We start from the raw sequence: 20109 nt of genomic DNA, 5'->3' as shown, positions 1-20109 counted from the left end.
CTGTGCTCTTTTTTTCTTGCTTTTTCTCTTCCCCTTTTTAACAGCTGTTTTAAAATCTTGCTATTGTAGTGATTAGATGCAAAGGTACCAACCGACCAGAGTTTCACACTGAACTTTTTAACTTTATCTAGGTAGCAAGCCAAGACTTTCCTGCTAATTTGAAGTAACTTCTAGCAATGGTTTCAATTCCCACATATATATTCCCACATATATATTAAGGAAAAAGTGATTATCTGTGCTAGGAGAAACCATGTTCCTTGCTGGCCAATTCTCATATTCTTCCTTCACACCCTGGGCTGGTACAGACAGTCCAACACACTTAATGCACTCATTCTGCTTGGAGAATTAATACATTCTACTTCTTTGTTTACTGGCTTTCTGCAATCATGTAGGACATAAGCCTATTACAAACACAACAGGAATATGGCAGAGGGCAATCAACTGTCTGTATGGGGCCTAAGAATGTTCTACCTGAAGAGGAAACAAATGATTTTTTTGAGAAACTCACACACCACGGGAAGTTTACAAGCGTATCCATCTTCAGCATCTCCCACAGTTGGTTATTACTCCATGGTAGAAAACCAGCCCTTTTGCTTTTCTGCCAGGCTACCTTTTCATCCTGAAATACATTTCCTCTTTACCGATCCAGAACTTTAAGTGGAGCTGTGCTGTTCCCAAGGCAGATCCACCAGCAACTCCCTCAGGAAAGGCTCTTTGCAGAATCCACTGTATTGAAGGACATTCTCACTATGACATTGCTTAAACTTCCAGCCACGTAAAGCAGCTTTGAGGGATGCTGACAGCAAGAGATGAAGCCCCCAAATTCAGACTCTAGTCTCATACAGAATCTCTGGAGCAGCAGAGTATGTATCAGAGATGCAGTCCCTAGGAGGAGAGAACTCTGGGGAGCGCAAAAGCGCTCTGGCAAGACAGGGAAAGCAGAAGTGCAACTACACAGATGTATGCTGGTTCCAGCTAGGAGGTCTCTTTGAGCAGATCATCTGTGAACTTTTACCCACCACAGGAAGGTGCCTCCTACTTTCTCCAGTCCCTCCAGGCCCTCCAGGCCTTTGCTTGCAGGGATCCAAGGGACTGGCCTTTAGCAAACCTCTGCAGCTCCCTCTGGAAACTATGAGGAGTGGAGAAAAGAGGTGGGCTAGCCCCAAGGAATCCACAAAAGATCCCTCGTTTGTGTTTGTTTCCCGCAGTCCTGCTCCATTTCAACATGGATTGTAGGGAAACGCATTTAAGTGGACAGCTCTCATTTAAGTCATAAAGACGAATGAATGAAAATAAAGCAACACTTATGGAATCCGTCTGCGTCAGTCCTTTCTCAGCTTTGATTTTTCGGACTTACCTGGATTCCGATCAGAATTCCTTTCTTAGGAAATGTAAACCCTGTGGCAAGCATAGCCTTCTGGAAGGCAGAGTACACATCCTCCCCAAAGCAGGCAACCTGCGAATAGGCACAAAGAAAAAGGCATCAGAAAAAAAGTGCTTTAAAAAGAAAAAGGAATAAAATGTTTGAATATACTGTTTTTACTTCCTCACACAGAATCAGGCTTTCTTTTTTCTTTTTTCTTTTTTTTTTCTGGAGTCTGTGGGCAAGGAGAAAAAAGCCTAGAAAAATCACTGCAGACAAATCTCATGATTTTAATGAAGCAATAATAAAGGAATAAGCAACACTTTAGTTTCAAACAGCACACCAAGGAGTAACGGCAATTGATTTTTCTATGAGTTATGTGGATGGTTTACACAGCTTCTGCTCCATGGTACTTGCGAGTGCATTGCAAAATGTTTAACATTATATATAATGCTTAAGTACCAGTGAGCATTATGCACACAGGCACAGTTCTGTGTGTATACAGAGCAAACTTGTGCACTTGCACATGCACTTGTGCTGTCATGACCTTCCAGGCATTTCCTGTGGAAAGATACCATGGCTTTTAAAGGTAGTCATCCATTCAAACTCCACAAACTTAGAAAATGCAGGTGAAGTGTTACATACCAAAGGAAATCACAAAATAATCACACCAATTCAAAACAATCTGTTTTACATGAATAAAAACTTGATAAATATAGCAGTACTCCATCATTCAGAAGTTTCTGTGGAGCTCAGGTGCTTATAAAAGGTCATATGGTAATGATCTTCTGCAAGACTTAAACTGCGTCCCACATCCAAATTTGGAATTTTGATAACAAAAAGAAGAATGCAAAAATTTTTGATAAATTTAAAACGAAAAACAATCACTTTTTCTAGCCAACTCCATGTTTGTTAAAAACACTTAGAAACAGATCTTTCTCTTTGAAATAACAAATCTACACATATACACAGATGGGATAGAGGGGCTGATTCAGAACTGCTCTTTTTTCCTCTCATGGTCCTTCCCAACACAGAGTGAGCCTTCACATTTGCGGTCGCACTGTTACCATGGCGAACACAAACAGTATTTTATGCAAGACGAACAAATGACAATTTGCCAAAACTTCTGAAATGAAAAAGAACACCCAAGGAAACAAAAAAAAACTCCTCAAAGAGAAGAGAAAAAAATATCATGACAACTCGTTTCTCAGCTTTTCCCTAAAAACACTGCTCTGAATGGTAGGTCTGTTCTCTGGTGTATTCGGCTCTGAGGGGTTATGCATGTCTTAGGCTTTTTTAGGGACACCTACACCCTACCCATCAGGCGTGGAGTAGGGAGCTTTCCAGCCCACCTGCAGAGGTTTGTCACTACTGCATGGTCAGAACAACCAGGATACACAAGAGACCCCAAGCACTGCGATTTCTACTCATGTGGGAACTGCTACGGCCAGCAAAATAGATCTTCACCAAATAGATGTGACAAATTCAAGCCCAAATCAAGTTGCATGTATTAAAAATGTCTTTGAGGAATAATTGAGCATTTTACCAGAAGAGAGTTATTATCCTTACTTCACTCATAAGAAAACCTTCATAACTGTCACACTTTATGGCACTTGTGAATATAGATCTTTCCAATTCATAAAAGTTAATAATCCCTCCCTTATAACCAAGATAATCTCTAACTCCTTGTAAAGCTCAGAAAAATAATTCTTGCTCTTAGTTACATTTTTATTCTATTTTTGTTTAGGGTTCTTTTGGTTTGTATTCCGTGAAGTCAATTTTATTCTGAAAATAAGAAGAATACTTGGCTTTTTTTCTGCCTACTAACTATATTAAGAGGAAATCTGCTATACTGCTTTCACACACATTATAAAGAGCAGAATAAAACAGTTCTGGAGAGAGTAGAAAAATCTAAGGCTATTCTAGCTATGTATCTGCGTCTGCTGCTTGCTCATATGAAAATGAAGCCTCTCCTTGTGAAAACAGCTCATGCAGATGTACTCAAGCTCATGTCAAACGGAACCCAGGCTCTGCTACCTGTGTAGGTAAGACAGAGCAGAGCTAAACCTACTCTAATGATCTCAGTATTTAAGCACTTTTAAGTGGGTTTTCCAGTCCAGTAGCCCCTTGCTACTGCAACTCTCTTCTAGAAACTACAGAGCTAGCAAGCTTAAAGACCACGTGGATATGTCTACAAAACCTATTGACAAATCAGCAATAACTTGTAAACAAACTTGGAGGCTTCTTTACTCTAGATTAGGGTTAAGATCTCTTTGAATAACGTATAGGAAAATCTATACTCCTTAAAGGTCAGGGCTCTCATCATACGAGAGCTCCAAGCCTACGCAGGAGTCGGAACAGCTTTGGGCCTGATTCAGTGTGCCCAAGTATACGGCAGAGACAGGTTTCAGAAGCCCTTCAGAGCCCGACCTGTAGACAGAATGGGCAAAGTAGTCAAGTCGCTCCCCTCCCTAGGCTCAGTCCTGCAGCCATCACGTTTTATTCACTCTTCTTCACCCTGGGACGTACGCTGATACCAGGTAACAACAAAAATATCACCACACACACTTGTAGCCATTAAACAGTATGTTCCAGGACCAAATAGTCATGACCTGAAGTCTTGATATTGCTATTCTGATACGCTTCAATGGGGATTTTGAAAGCGGCATACGCTTGTCTGTCAAGAAGCAGGTGAGTCATAAAATGGACTGGCACACTGAGAATGTCCCAGAACCCCATAGCTCTTAAAGAAACTCATTTTATGCTGTCACACCAAGCAGGTCCAACTCAGGAACCTGAGACACAGCTAAAGAGGGACATCCAGTGGTTGAATAAACTGGGTTCTCCACAATGTTTTTACAGATAGGAAAGATATTTTTCTGAAGAACCTATTGATTCTGTTATGATTCAGGCTATAAGGTAATATTTAAAGATTAATGTTTAAAGATTACTTGGTTTTAAAAAACAAAACAAAAAAGCTACTGTACCTCCCCAGTAGAGGCCATTTCACATCGAAGAACAGGGTCAGCATCTCTCAGCCGGGACCAGGAGAACATTGGGGCCTGGTGAAAGACAGGAAAATTAAAAGGCAGTGAATGAAAATTTAATGGATCAATAGAAAACCCAGTGACAGTGAGAGAGAGAGAGATGACTTAATCTATAATAAGCATTGATCAAGTCTGATAAGCAAAGGAGTACTTGGCAAATGAGTTTCCCCAGCACCTTGATGAAGGATTGGAACAAATAAACATGCATTTCACCAATAAATCTTCCTCCTAAGTCTTGTAAGCCTGCTCACATTCTGATGGCAGATTTCTAATGTGTGGTAGTTCACTACCATTTTTAAGACACGTTTTAAGTTGGTTGTGAAGCACCGAATTCATGAAATGAGGAGAGATACTATCTGAAGCCTTTCTTCAACAGAAATTTTTCACTCACAGGAAAGAAAGTATTCCACAGGAACACACTTTCAGTAGAACGAAGATGAAATTTTGCAAATGATTTTTAGATTTTATCCCTTTTCCCTGCAAAATTTTTTTGACTTTTTGTTTCAATACATTAAAATCCCTAATCATTATCATTATTTCTGACGATTTAGGACATTGCAGCCTTCATTATCCTCAGAGTTCTCTGGTTGAATTTGACTAAAGAAAAAAGAAACTTCCTAGTAAAAAGCTAATGACCGTATACAACAAACACAGACCGTATACAATAAAAACATTCAAGAATGTTCTGCTAAGGGATAATTTCCTGTACAGTTACTCTCTCCATCATCTTAAACTACTAATGATATTTTTATATAGACAGCATCCTTGCTACTTAGAAAAGAATCTGTATTTAAGTCTAAAGCCATATTTCTGTTGGAAGTCTCTGAGGGTAATATTGCAGACACGAGGGAGGCTGTTTCATGATGCCTAACAATGACCAACTAAAATGTGACAGCAGAATTTTGCTGTGAAAAGGGTGTCAATAAACAGTACGTATATTCTTGCCTTCTAGATCAGTCTTGCTTTATTTACCAGTAAAGAGTAATTTTCTACAGCAGCCAACTCTACAGTCTCAAGCTGAGAGCTGACATTTAGGGTGGATTCATTTTAACACACACATCGTCTCGAATGATAACAATTGACAAAAGCCTCCTAACCAGCTCCCTGAGTTTTGCTTGCTGTGAATATGAAAACGTGTCAGCACTCGGGTAATGCAACTGAAACTTATTTAACACTTAATCATGCTTTACCTAGTATTTAATCTTGGTCAGCCTGCAGTAGTCCTGCCACTCTGCAGGCAAACATGGCAAGACAGTATTTGAGTCGCTAAAGCTTAAGTGGTGGAACTCTGAACTCACAAGGGAGCACCTATGTTGAAAAAGGCGGCATTAGTTTCACGTTCTCTTTTCTGGGCATTTAAGAACCGCTGGAGAAACAAAATCTCATTTCCATAGAAATATTCCTAGCAACAAAAACGTGAAAGTGTAGAAAATACGATGCATGAATAACAAGAACCAGGTTTAACTGGTATGTTTTTCAAGTTTAGCATTTCCAAAGGCATTAGCAGGATTTTATATTTGACAAATCCATGCAGAACACAAGCAGTGCAAAAGGCTTTGTAGTCAAGTTTTCAGGAGTGCTGCTGTTTTTCCGCTCAGAAGCCAGCATTCCCAGCGGAAACGGAACTCTTGACAGTTTAGCTGGTAACAGTACAGAAGCTCCAGGTTTAAATAATAGAAAATTATAAAAATAAATCATACTAACAAAAATAAAAATTTCAAGTAAGAATTTCAGAAAATGTTAACCCGCAGCATCAAAATAAAATGCAAAGCTGCTTCTGAATTGACTGGCTTGCAAATAACCAGCTGGCTTGGCCCACGGATTTCAACCGCATTTTAATGGACTGAACATTTTATTAGAAGGATGTTAGCTCTGTTTTCTGTTTCTCAGTATTCACCTCATATGGAAATATTAAAGTTTGAAAATTTCTGTATAAACAATTCACATTAACCATCATATCATCTGCACGGCTGTTCTAGATTTTTATGATTATGAACTTCTATTAATTTTGTTTCCGACCTAGCACTCAATAATATTTAGAGTACTTTTTTGTATCTCAGTAATTACTTAAAGTGAAATCTCAGCCCCACTGAAATCAAAAGATCCAAGGCCTTCATCCACACTTTAACTGGTGGTGCATGTAAAAAGAATTCTGCTCATTGAAAAGCCCATGTCCCAGATCTTGGACACAAAATCAGGGGACACTCAAAACACAGATTTGTACATCTCCACAAATATCATCAGATAGTATTACTGAAAGGCCTCAACTTCAGCATTCAAGTCTACAAGTGTATATTTATTAGGCAGTTTAGAAACATGATTCAGAGTCATTAGAAATAATCAATAAAGGGTAACCAATTCTGTTAATAATCAATTAATTTTCCTTTGATTTTCTGTAAAATTCAAAATGTCTATTATCACAATGGACACTAGAAAAGGTCAACTTGGCCTTTAGCCAAAGAGCAATTCTCTCAGTGAGTAAACTGCTCTCTGGGTATTAAAGTACTAATTGGCCAACAAATGTGCCAGTTGCCTTTTTTTTTTTTTTTTTTTTTGGCATTCTTCCTTCTGAAACTGTACCTTAATCCCAACATATTTGGAGGGGATAATTGGATGCTCCAGCGTGGGGAGGGATGACTCATTAACCTCTTTTCCAATCATCACTTTTGTGGCCACATCAACGAAGTCCACACCCAGAGCCTTGGATACAAAAGGGAAGGAGCGTGAAGCCCGCAAATTGCACTCTATCACCTGTTGAGATTAAAAAAAGAAATATCAGGATTAGGCATCATGCAGTGAAGAAAAAGACTGATCCAGGTTTCTGGAAAGCAATCTGTCCTTCCCTTTGCAGAGATACTCTTCAGATTGCCAAATAACAGGCACATACATACTCTGCTCTCCTTGTTCTTTTTCCATGGTATTGGTTCATGAATGACAGGGCAATCATTTGTTACTGACTTTCCTCACTGATATTCAGTGACCCAAGAAAGAAAAAAGGAAGAATTTCTGCATCCTGCTGAGAAGTCTACTATGGAGTTCTTTAGCAAGAGAGGAATCGCTGCAAGTGAGAATGAAGGTGGCAGAGAAGAATAAAAAAGAAGGTGGAAGCAAAAGAGGGGTAATCCAGAGAGGCAAACACAGCTGAAGGAAAGCAAGGAACGAAAGACTCCTTTATCTCCCTCTGTGGAGTCTCTGAATAACTATGAGTAATAAACTGTGTGTGAACCAAAAGAAAGGTGAAGAGCTACAAGTGCATTTTTCTCAATTCATAGCCCAGGCAGGATCTTTTGCCAATAACACATCTCCCCACTCCATGTCAGGCTTTCCATTCACTGCTTCCTCAGTCCTACTCCGCTCTCATTCCTTTGACCTTCCTCCATTTGCAACAGCATGCCACCTGTTAACCACAAAGGGCCAGACATCTGCTGTACTTCTGCTATTGATAGCTGCTAAGACCAGACTGTTTAGATAACCATCTTAATGGCTTATATTAATGGATTAAGCACTTAAATTATCTTGCTTTCTTTCCAGTGACTTGGAAGGCTTGCTGCAGTGATCAAACGAGCCAAAGACCAGAGAGGCTATCAGAGCGTCGGAAACAATGGCTTTCAGTTCGTAAGAGGGGGCATAGGTCTCCTGCTATCTATCATACTCAAAACTGACAGTTTTGAGAAAGACCAAAGCCCACAGAGAAGCTAAAGCTACTGCTGATAGACAAGGCAATCAGACCTGCTTAACCCTCAATGGCTGCGCTGTATTGGCAGGAGAGGATGCTCCCTCCTGCACATTGAGAACTGTGTGACACAGGAGTGGCACAAGCAATCCACACACCATCAGACAAAACAGCTTTGAAACCCACTACTGCTACTACCTCAGAGCTTCTGTGATAAGGGACTGTAGAAACTATGCACCAAAATGTCCAGGGCAGAGTCTGCTCCCATAGTCAGAAGAGCCCTTACCAGCACATCATTTCCTCGCACCAAGAACTGAATGTTGAATGGACCAGAGATGGCAAAGGCATTTGCAATCTTTCTTGTGGCAGCTTTTACCTACAAAAATAAAGGAATAAAAATTTAAAATATACATTACAAAATTAACCACCCCTCCAAATAGACAGTAACATATCAATAAATCACCTCACATGTGCACTCCTTTAAACTTCCCTCTGCTCAAGCCTAACTTTTCCCTATACCCTTATTTTAGCAGTAGTATGATCTTTCAGAAGCAAAGTGTTTAATTTGCCTAGTAATCTAGAGACAAGAGCTCCATTGGAAGGCAGAAGTAATATGGCAGTTCTGCACAGGCTTGCACGTGTGAGAAAGTGCAAAAAGCTTGTCCTGTCAGTAGCAATCCCAGCACTGCACACTGGAGCCTGTGTATGTTTCTTGGTGAAATAATGAAGTTTTTTGCCATTTGAGATTAACTTGTTGGTTTGCAGGTCTCCCAAGAGACTTTCACCAACTTGCCCATCCCATCACGGATTAGTGGGAGCTGAGTTAGCAGCAAACTGGGAAAAAACATCATGGTCTTACTTTCTCAATTGTCATGGAAACACTCTACTTTGCTACAGGTGTTTGAATATCTTCGTTTCAGGAGGTAATTATTTTCAGGAACAAGGCCTGAGACATCTTTGTAGGCAGAGTGGAGCACAGACTATTCCGTTACAGCTCTTACTAGCTTCAAAGCAAGATCTTTACAGAAGGACATCATGGGCTATGACCTACTTTGTTTTGAAAATGCATTTTGAAAGCTGACTCTGCATCACTAGATGTAGTTTTCAAGAGGGAATAAGTGAAGATTAGGCGAGTTTCACTCATTTTGACGCTCTTTCGATTCAAAAGAGGTAGTCATACAACTTGGTCTAATCATTTAAAGAAGGGGAAAGAGAACCATGGCACAAATACGCATCAGTTGCTCTGCTGCTGCCACGGAAGCTTGTCCTAAAACAATAAACCAGAAACAAAACAAAAACAAAACAAAACGCTCCAGTGGATCCAGGAAGTATGTTCTTCCTCTGCTGCTTAAATGAATGGGCCACAGTTCAGGCGACTCCACACATACTACAGCTGCTCATTGGGGGTGTACTGACATGCTACATTTGCACAAATCACACTGGCCTTTAAAAAAACTGAGCTGATTTCTCCTGAAATCAAAGGAAGTTCTCCCAAGCAAGGGGGAAGCAGATTCAAGCTCTTATTTTCCTTTCGCCATTCGGTGTTAGGACAATACCTACCTTCTCCAAAGCTCCCTGGCTAATAGTCTGTGTGGGCAACATGAGGGTGGCATCGCCAGAGTGAACACCAGCATTCTCCACGTGCTCTGAAATGGCATGTGAGATAACCTGCGCACAGCACCGAGAGAACAATTAGTCACCTCACTCTATCTCACGAGCTGTCCCCCCATCTCCATGCCCTCTTCTAGGTACAGTGTGGCACAGACTCCTGAACTGAGCTGTATCCAAAAGAGAAGAGAGATAGGAAAAGGCTCTTGGAGAGAACAGGCCTGAAGCATCTACAGGACATAGGGATGAAGGGATGATGCTAGTGTCTTTCATACTATAGCTCAGCAAACTGCAAACATGCTAAAACCTATCACAGTCTTGAAGTCCTTTCACTTCCCTCCTCTTAACACAAATTTTTGACTCAGAAGGTAAAAACTAATTAAAAGCCTCTAAACCAGTTCTCTAAGATCTTGCCATTTTCCAGTAGGAACAACTGTGTAATAACATCATTTGACCCTATCTGTTGACCCCTTGGGGAGAGGTTAATCATATAGAAATGCAAGCATGGAAAGTTCAGACCTAAGAAGTTTAAGTTAAATGAACTGCATCAAGTTGTGGCACCTTGATACCCAAAAAGGTAATGATCTTGCCTGCTGGATAAAAAGGAAGCCTGAAAACAGAGCATTTCTGTTATATGAAAAATTTGTGGTTGTTTGAGAGAATTGTTTTTGGTTAGTAATGAAATACAAGATGAGGTTGTAATAATAAAACCACTGTGGCAATATCATAATGAGTGCTGATATAATTCTGATGCAAGTCACTTGTGAAGCCAGTGATTTGTAAATCCAATAAAAATTATTTTCTAAAGGATTCATTCATGTGGTTAAGTGACATTTAAAAAGTAAGTAGTTATATGCATACAATAGCGTAAGGATGTCTTGAGTTTTGCAAGCACAATTTTTTTAGACCTCAGATGAATTCATCTCTTCTTGTTACCCTACACAGTACAACCTCATGATTGTATAGTAAAACACTCAAACCACACATTTTTGCAAGCCTCTGATTTAAAGAAGTTAAATATTAAGTCAAAGCAAAATTCTTACTCTTCCTGCCTTGGCTACAGCATCCATTTCCACCTCGCAGGCATCTTCAATAAATTTAGTGAGCACCACAGGGTGATCCTGTCATCAAGGCAAGAAAAAAGAAAGCTTTTATTTGAGAGTATTTGGGGACCATCCAAGTGTTCCACTATTCATCATTGGAAAAAGCTTTGGAAGCAGAATCCCACACGACCAGTTATTAATATCCCTGTTTCCGCAGACAGGTGAACTTTGCCAAAGAAACAATGGGGCAAACCTGGCATAATCTCCCCAAAGCTGCTGCTGCATTAGTCAAGCAGGACTGAGTCCTCCACAATTTGTCACCATGACCGGGAAATTTGAGACAAATACATAAAGAGCTTTCAGGTGAGACCATAGCCCAAAAGACGACAGTAGGACACTTGCATGGATCGAGTGACCTCTGATCTTGTCTCCCAAGGATGTCCCTTATCTCCCTCCTTCCTCCCTCTGAGCTCTCGAGCCCCCAAGCTGGGGACACTGGTTCACAGAGTAACTGGTTCTTGGCATACTTACGACTTTGCATAGTGGCTGATTGCTAGTTAAGTTGCACATTTTAGGCAACAGATCCATTCTTTCTCATTTCTCTGCCTGTTTTCCCAAGTTTCCTGGGGAGAAGCTGCCACACAATAGCTGGCCAGGAGTGACTCTTGACTCTTAATACATTCCCCTATAGTCACAGTTTTCCACTCGTTTCTTCCTGTCCACCTCTGGAATGCCAGCCCATCCTGCCCACTCTTCTCTGAGGCTTTCTTACCACCTCCAAAAGACAGTTAAAATCTAATCCACAGCATTTTTCCAGGCCACTTTTATGACTCAACATTTTACCTGTCCCATCCACTATTAACTGCTTGTTATTTATTAGAAGATAAAATTGAATAAATGACGGTCTGTGCATGCTCAGAAGGCTCCTTTTGAAAAAATATAAAGCAACTTCAAAAGTTACAAGAACAATCTCTTACATTTATCAGTGCAAGGGTAAATTCAAAGACAAGGACAATGTCACAGCCTACACCATTTCATAAATTTAGTGGCTTGTGTCCTATAATGTTCTGACTTGCTGCAGTTTTTCACTAGTAGGTTTTACATGTGCATTCAGTCTTGTTTATTCAAATCTGTCTCAACTCTTCCAAGAAGTTTTGAGCATCACTGACAGTTTAAATGCCATGAAAAGGCAACAGCATAATAGTGATGTAGCTAAAACAACAGAAGAACACAAGTCAGGCACTTCTTAAGCTGGAGAAGCTTTGCTAGGTGGAGCAGATTTAGGCAAAGCTTTCATAACCAGAAAAATTAATCCCATGTCTCACAGACATGCTCATACTCACTCGTATGCTCACAAGTAATATTGCTAGCTTCACTGGAACCCCTCACAGCCCACAAAGCCTTGACTAGTATAAAAAATGCCTATCAGTTAACTCCTCTAGCTTAGAAGCAGGTCCAGTGACAGTATATTTACTGTGCTTCAGTACTGTTCTGAATAAGGACTAGGAAAAAAAGGAAAAACAAAACCAAAAACCACCCCCCCAAAAAACAGACTAAGACACCAGGCCACACTCAGACTGCTGAAAAGCCAGATTCAAAATTCTGTATATTCCTCATTCAAGCCCAATTGTTTAATGTTTTTCTCTTCCCACCTTCTCAGCTTTCCAAACATTCTTTATTACAATAATACTGATGTAAAGTATAGAAGAAACTCAAGCTTTGAATTGTGTTTACTATGTTCTGAAGCACTCATGTCTTTTGGAAATTGCTCAGATTTTACTATTCTAAATTTCAATGTACAAGACCAAATCCCCCTCTTTTCTGAATGTCCTTCAAAAATAAATTTGGAGATTTTTTAGTCTTTTTTTCTAGCAAAGAAACCAGAGCTTTCATCTTCTACATTACACACTCTGCAGATCAACAATCCCACTGGATTAACAGTAAGCAGGGAGCAGTCCTGCTTTTGTATCAAAGGAAAATGGAACTCAGTACGTGATCTGGAGACTTATATGTCATATCAAAAACTTGCAAAGGTTTCTGCACTTAAGAAATGGATTGAAGAGAAAAAACAAACAAACAAAAAAAAAACCCAAGATGACCCACATCACCAGTGGGAGAGGAGATGCCAGCATAAAGTTTAAAGAAACCAGGCAAAATGGTTCAGAAATTAAGAGAAAGTTAAGTTCAGTGCTATCATGGTTGGCCTAGCTTGCTATTAGCAAGTTTGGATGGGATATGTGGGGTCCCAGATCACTACCGTATATTGACTTTTATATAACAAACTGCTCAGAAATAGCAGCCCGGGTACATCTAACTGCTGTCCCTGCTCCATGAGGGGATCCCACTGGTATGAGTGAGGATGCTTGCACAGGCTTCCAAGTCTGCCCTTTAGGGATCGATCTGAGTGGACAAAGTCACATCTCACTGGCTCCTCCCCAAATGAAGAAGGTAAAGAGCAAGGGAAAAAGCAATATAGAAAGAAAAAAAAAATGGAAAACAAAGTTAGTGCAGGTGAACAAACACAGCAAACATCAGGACAAGCAAAAGCAGTGACGGAGCAAGGGCTGATACCTGGGAGACTCTGGTGGCTTCTGCTAAGAATGTTTTCATCTCCTCTTCAGTGAATACTACATTCATTGCAGATCCACTGTGAGAAACGCAAAGCGAAGAAAATAGGTCAGCTTTCCTCGTGGCTTTAAGGGAGACATCAGAGTGCTAAGACAGTGGAGTGCAGGGCTGCCAACCATCTTTATGTGAAAGACTAGCCAAGCAAGCTGCTTGCTCCTCTCTTGACTGAGAGCAATGCAGAGTGGTAGTGAACGGACTTCTGTTCCACTTCCTAGAGAAGACAAGTAACCACCAGAACCATAGAAAAGGATCAAATAAAGAACTCCACTTGTAGAGTCTTAGCACTGCTGCCAAAACCCCTTTCTGATACAGGCCTTTAAATCTCCTTTCAAGCTGGAAGAGATGGTCACTCAGCCAGAGATCTCTGCTCAAGACGCAGCCTTTTGCCATTACACATGCAGGTTAACTCTCAGCTCACTCGAAAGATGCATGACCCACCTTTAGCCCATGTGCTCATCAGTGACAGGAACCCAGGAAAGCACCAGGCCTCAGGTGCTGGTTATGGCTGTGCAAGCAGATGGACTGTTCTTTGCTGGGGAATTATTTTGCTATGCCCATCCCCTAAAGGCTTTCCAAAGCCTGAATGTTGCATCTGAAAGCCATATACTTTGAAATGTAGCTGCCAGTAATATCAGAGAAGGAGATTTAGAAAAAAATGGTTTGGGAATCAGTAATTCAGCTCGCTCTTAAATAGCGGAAGCTTTTCTAAAAGGTGCCACATTAACCACTTTTACCACACTGCTGCTCAGCTTCTCCTTTGGTTTAGTGGGCAAGTTCACAGAAGCTGCGAGGGAAAGTGGAGGAAGGATCTATCCCAGGAAATCTGGTAGAAATCTGTCACTTTCACCAAAGATAAATAGCTACAAGTACCTATAGTTACTTATACTTACCATGCTACATCTTCAGCTGATGTAAATCAATAGAGTTCAATTAAATCCCAAGACCTATGTCACTCATAGCAGTGAGGACATGAGCTGGCGCATACTACACAAGTCAGGGAGGGGGGGAAATGCATTTAATTTTCCAAGGCAATTGGCAAATATTAAAGGCTGCAACTGTTCAAAGCATGAAGGAACATAGCTGCGGGCTGGCTGCTGCTCTGCAAATAGAAGCCAGACAGTATGCTGTGCTAGGGCTTTTCACTCCCTATTTCTTCAAGTTTGACATTCTGTAGTTTCAACTCTCTCCCTAAAGTCCCCCTAACCCCCTGAACAGCCTTGAATTGCTCAAACTACCTTGGAAATACTGTATTAGCAAATACTTATATGGAAAAGGCCTATACTATATTTAATAGATATGGAAACAGGCCAAAAGGCGCATGCCACAAAAATCTAGAGAATGACATTATCACTTCCTAACTCATCCACCTGAACTGAGTGGAGGCTCTGAACTTTGCTCTGCAACCCCACTGCAAGAGACACTGGATGGAAAAAGTCATCATTCAGCTGCAGCTTCTAAAAGATACTTCCCTTCAAGTATTCTTTGATACTTCCTTTGAGGGTTGAACATATATGAAAGCCTCCTCTCTCTCTCTCTCTCTCTCTCTCTCTCTCTCTCTCTCTCTCTCTCTGTCTGTCTGTCTCCCTCTGTCTCCCCCCCCCCCCCCCAATAAAAGTATTTTATCCTCCCTTGAGGGACGGATGCCCCTCTACTCAGCCCTGGTGAGGCCTCATCTCGAGTACTGCGTCCAGTTCTCGGCTCCCCAGTACAAGGGAGACATGGAGCTACTGGAGAGAGTCCAACGCAGGGCTATGAAGATGCTCAGAGGGCTGGAGCACCTGCCCTATGAGGAATGACTGTGAGAGCTGGGCCTCTTCAGCCTGGGGAAGAGAACACTGAGGGGGGATCTTATCAAGGTGTCTAAGTACTTGAGGGGAGGGTGTCAGGGGGACAAGGACAAACTCTCTTCAGTTGTGCCGTGTGACAGGACAAGAGGCAATGGGCAGTTCCGCCTGAACGTGAGGGGGAATTTCTTCACTGTGAGAGTGATGGAGCACTGGAGCAGGTTGCCCAGAGAGGTTGTGGAGTGTCCTTCTCTGGAGATCTTCAAGGCCCGCCTGGATGCAATCCTGTCTAACCTGCTCTAGGTGACCCTGCTGAACAGGGAGGCTGGACTAGAAGATCTCCAGAGGGCCCTTCCAACCTTACTGATTCTATGATTCTATGATTTTTGGACTCCATTGAAAATGAGTATTATGCCCCTTCATTTTGACATGTGTTCCTCTTCCATGTTAAAAGGATCCTGTTTCCAATTCTATCTGCACTTACTAACTGTGCCCAAACTGTCTGTGCAGAGTCATTCAACTATGAAGAAACTCCTCACAGAGGAAAAGAGTGATCATTCATAGCTTCTGTGTGTGCTGAGGCAACTTCTTTCAAAAAGTCTAGCTGCCTGAACTGTGTGGTCCTGTGCACTATCTTCTTAAAGAGAAGCAGCTGCAAAAGTGCAAGAGATATAAAACATGCCTGTAAGCAGTGGAGCCCTGCAAATCAGAAGCTGCATTCAGAAGATGTGCTGTCATTTTCTGAAAACAGATGCTAACCCCACTAAATGGCCTCAGCATGTTCCCTTCTGTTTTACTGGTGGCAAACAATCTTCTAGCTTAATTGCACAGGCAGACTCAATGGAGTAGTCTCAGGGGCCTTAAGGAATATCCCAGATGGCTCATGGTTTTGGTCTTGAGATATGAAAAAGGTAACTGTGTTAAACAAACACTATCATGATCATAGCCTATCTTTGTTCTGTGCCTGAGGGATACAAGGGATCCATTGACTTCCTTCATTGATTTGAGCAGTTGTCCCACCTGTTAAGCCTGGCAGCTTTATTCTGCATGTACCCAGCACAGTGTTTTCTGTACATGCCATGAAATGCTTCTCCCCCCTGCCTTGACAGGGCTTTTTCAGTTCATACATCCAACTTTATGAGCTCTAACGGTTGAGCTTTACCTCAGAACATAGGAAGGTCTCAACAAGCACGGGTAACTCATGGAGCTTGCAAATTCAACTGCATCTTTCTAAAGACAGGGAGGAAAACATGCTGTAAACATGAAAATATTTTCAAGTCACATCCAAAATGTTAAGTCTAGCTGCATTTGCACTTTACTAGCAATTAAGATAGCAGGAAAAAAATCCTGGGGGACTACAGCCTGAGCTGAACCGAATAGACTCTTTCTGTATTCCAAAGCTGTGATCTTCAGACTCGCCCTGTCCAGAGAACTTCAGTAGGGAAAAAGAGTGGTGCTGTCAGATCTCTGTTCCTTTGCAATCTCCCACTGCTAGCATACTTTTAAAGGCCAACAGGATAAACTAGACAAACTTAGCAGTGGCTCTAACTTTTGCTGGGTATATTCCCCATGTTTTGTGAGGAAGATTTAAAGACACTTCCCTTCCAATTTCCATCCACTCCCTCAAAGCACAGCTTGGCAGGAAGACCTGAGCTATAGCAGGAATCAGGAAGTACATGAACCTTGGCAGTTTAAAAACTGCCGAATGTTAAGCATTTTCAGAATCTCAACATTTATCAGTAAGTCAGTCCCCCTGAGGAGATGCTCATAAAAACCGAGCCACTATATCATCTCCCAGCTGCACATCACGACCTACCAATGTGCTGACTGCCTTCCAGGGGGCCTGGGCCACGTGCAGCTCATCCAGAACAGCCGAGAACACAGCGCGATCCTCTGCCCGGTCAATCTGCAAAGGATTCGTGCCAAGGATCTTCACTCCACTCCGGTACAGTGGCACAGCCAAGTTATTGGGAATCTGCCCACCTACAGAAATAATGCAACCACGGCACCCCTGTCGGCAGAGAGAAAGTAGCACAGTCACATTCAGTCTTACTAAACATTAAGAGCTGTTATAAGATACAACATTTAGATTACACTACTTCTCAGCAAAGGCAGATCATACATGTGCTGACCCAGAGGTACCCAGGCAATAAAGCATGATACAGAGTGTATCCTCCCTAAAAAAAACCCCAGAATCCTGCTTGATGTTTCTCAGCACACAGCAGTAACTTGAAGTTTAATTCCCTCAGAAGCTGCAGGAGCCTGCACTGTTCGCATGCCTTTGGATGTTAAGCCAAGAGTTTATAACTTCTCTTAGAACCACAGACCGTTAAGGTGGTTTTCAGTTCGTGTTTAACTGCTTCTACTTTCCCAGTGAGGATAAGCCCAAGACTGCCAGGCGCTCCCTAGCTTTGCAGCTACGCCAACAAAATGTAACACTCCTTTCCTTGAGGTCAGCTGTCCCCCTAGGCTCTCCACATGCAGACATGGGGACCATTCCTTCAGCCGAGCCTGCTCCCACTCCCAAGCTGTGACCTCCGGACACAACAGCACAAACAAACAAGGTGTTTTAGGCCCTTTCTCCCTTGGCCCAGCTCTTCAGAGAAAACAGCCTCTCCTCCCTCACTCCTGTTCAGGGAATGCCTGAGCAGGCCCTCATGCAAACTTTTTATTTCATTATTATTATTACTTTAATACAGAGTTGCAAGGCAGTAACCTCCAGCAGAGGGGCAATGGAAAGCAACTGGAAGCAGTCATTTCTTTTCTGCCAGCACAGTTATTTGCTAAGCAAATAACTTTCCTCAACCCCAGAAGCCAACCTTTAAGGAGCACTCATTGCTGACCCTGTGCTGGCCCATACAAACCAAAGCAGAGCGTAGCTTAACAGAGGCCGATCTGTCCGAGAGCCTGAGATAATGAATTATTCTGGACACATTTAACCCTTTATTTTCATTGCTCTTCATTACTCTTGACTAGCTCTTTGTGGTAGTCACATTCACGTTCAGCCAGAAACAAGCTCCTTTCTATGCAGGTGATTTGCAAGTGCCTCAATTTCTGAAGCAGATGAGGCAGATCAGGTCATGCAGCATCCTTCAGCCACAACGGCATATTTTGTGTTTCTGACTGCGTGACCAGAACATTTTAAGTGAGGAAATAATAAGTGGCATAAAACAAAAAGACAGGTGAGCTTGCTTGCAATATACATCCTTTCTCAGGTGCAAATATGGGCATTTTCTACATAGATCATCTCTACGGCTTTCAAGTTCAAGACATCTGGCATGAAATTTTTCAGTGGTAAGAATAATAGGCCTTAGAGTACCTGCAACAATGATGACAATTTGAATTACATTTAGATCATGTAATAATTCAGGGTAATTAAATAACAGTCACTGTGCTTCCAATTTAAAGCTCATGAAACTTTGCTCAAAGAAGAATTAGGCCTACAGCACTGCTTCACAGTACTGAAGGGCTCTTTTGAACCAAGAGATGTGTTTTACACAGCTTTGACCACCTCTAGCAAATGAGAAGCATAAATCAAACACTCAGTGCACAGGGTGATCCACGGCTTGGCTCTATTTTTTAGAGTATCAATGTTCTTTTAATTAAGAAGTATGTTTTTTTCCTGCAGAAGGTTAACACCACTGGCCTTCCTGGAAAAGCAACTTCTCAACGAGGGATTTAAAGGGATTTAGAGTGGAGGCTTGTAAGCTGTGAGCAGGATGGACTAGAACTGACTCAGAAAAAAAACAGATGATAAATGCTAATACAAACCCGGCTTAACTTAATTAACATGGTTAATTTCCTACCGTAATAAAGATCCACTAAAAAAGCCTGGCCTGTAAGTAGTGCCTATTATCGCAAGGGTGACGAGATTACTTATTTGCCTGAAGTGCTAATATATAGCGCTGGAAATCATGTGTCTTGCTTTTCCCCAAGCGCTTGTTTACGGGCTGACACGCAGCTGCTGGCCGACAGGAACCGCCTGTGAGCGCCTGGACCGGGAGCAAAGCACGCCTCGGTCGTCGCGCGCGCAGCGAGGACAGGGCTGTTACGAGCCCGATTAGGCCTGCCCCACGGCATCAGAGCTGGCTTCATCCACCCGAAACAAATTTTAACCTCTGGCTTTCCAGCCTTCTGTTTCTTCTCTCTTCCTTCAAAACAATTCCAGTCACTGAGCCTGTAAAATCAAAATACTGCCTACACTGAAGTTGGGATAGCCTAAGGGACTCCAATTCCAAGAAGGTAGAGGGGATGACTTACGCAAACAGAGAGCAAAGGCTCAGGTATTCATTTTTACTCGGAAACAGCCATAAACCGAGACTCAGCTTTCAGCCTGAATTCCTACAGCTCTGTTGTATCTCCCAAATAACACTCTCACCTAAAGACCACCGCTGCCATCCTAGGAGCAGGACTGCACCACTGAGCAGTGTGGGCAGACAGATACAGACTCTACTACATAACACTTTGTCATCAACCATATTTTAACTATAAGGAAAACAAGTATCTTTGCCAGCATATTTTTTTTAAATATACAATGTACATAGTCCAGTGAAAGAAGTCTAAAGAGAATTATTTTCCACTTCATAATAAAAATCACTCTTTTATTACTACCTTGCCTTTTATGCCATCAGTAATAGAGTTGGTTTTTCTTTTTCCTCAAGTTTGAAAACAAATTAGACCATTAAAATCATACCTAAGAACCTCTTTTAGTTTTATGAATCTTTTCAGAAACTGAAAAAGATCAGAAGAGACCCTCAAGCAGATAGATATTAAAATAAAAAGGGAACATCTCCTCTGGAAACAAAAAGCAAATAAGTCTGAGGGAAGGAATCTTTTTTGTCCCCTTAGACTGCCACCTAACTGTGCACATTCACAGTAAATTAAACTTCACTCCAAAGGCCAGTTCTGTTCTGCAGAGCTGTCAACATTGACTGGAGAGGGAGAGGTAAAGGGACATGATGGA

General features: G+C 41.7%; 1 protein-coding gene across 1 annotated transcript in view; it reads right to left on the bottom strand.

Annotated features, from left to right (window-relative positions):
* CPS1 (carbamoyl-phosphate synthase 1) overlaps positions 1-20109 on the bottom strand; it is a 94152-nt gene that overhangs the window by 6625 nt on the left and 67418 nt on the right. The window contains exons 26-34 of the mRNA XM_062578995.1: positions 16963-17157; positions 16309-16376; positions 13306-13381; positions 10735-10812; positions 9644-9751; positions 8370-8459; positions 6991-7161; positions 4351-4425; positions 1358-1456 (exon numbers count right to left, since the gene is read on the bottom strand). Coding sequence (XP_062434979.1) covers positions 1358-1456; positions 4351-4425; positions 6991-7161; positions 8370-8459; positions 9644-9751; positions 10735-10812; positions 13306-13381; positions 16309-16376; positions 16963-17157 — 960 coding nt within the window. The remainder of the gene's footprint in view (positions 1-1357; positions 1457-4350; positions 4426-6990; positions 7162-8369; positions 8460-9643; positions 9752-10734; positions 10813-13305; positions 13382-16308; positions 16377-16962; positions 17158-20109) is intronic.

This window comes from Rhea pennata, chromosome 6 (assembly GCF_028389875.1).
Source record: "Rhea pennata isolate bPtePen1 chromosome 6, bPtePen1.pri, whole genome shotgun sequence".
In the NCBI taxonomy this organism is placed as follows: domain Eukaryota; kingdom Metazoa; phylum Chordata; class Aves; order Rheiformes; family Rheidae; genus Rhea; species Rhea pennata.
The sequence above is the reverse complement of the archived record's forward strand: the minus strand, read 5'-3'. Positions and strand labels throughout refer to the sequence as shown.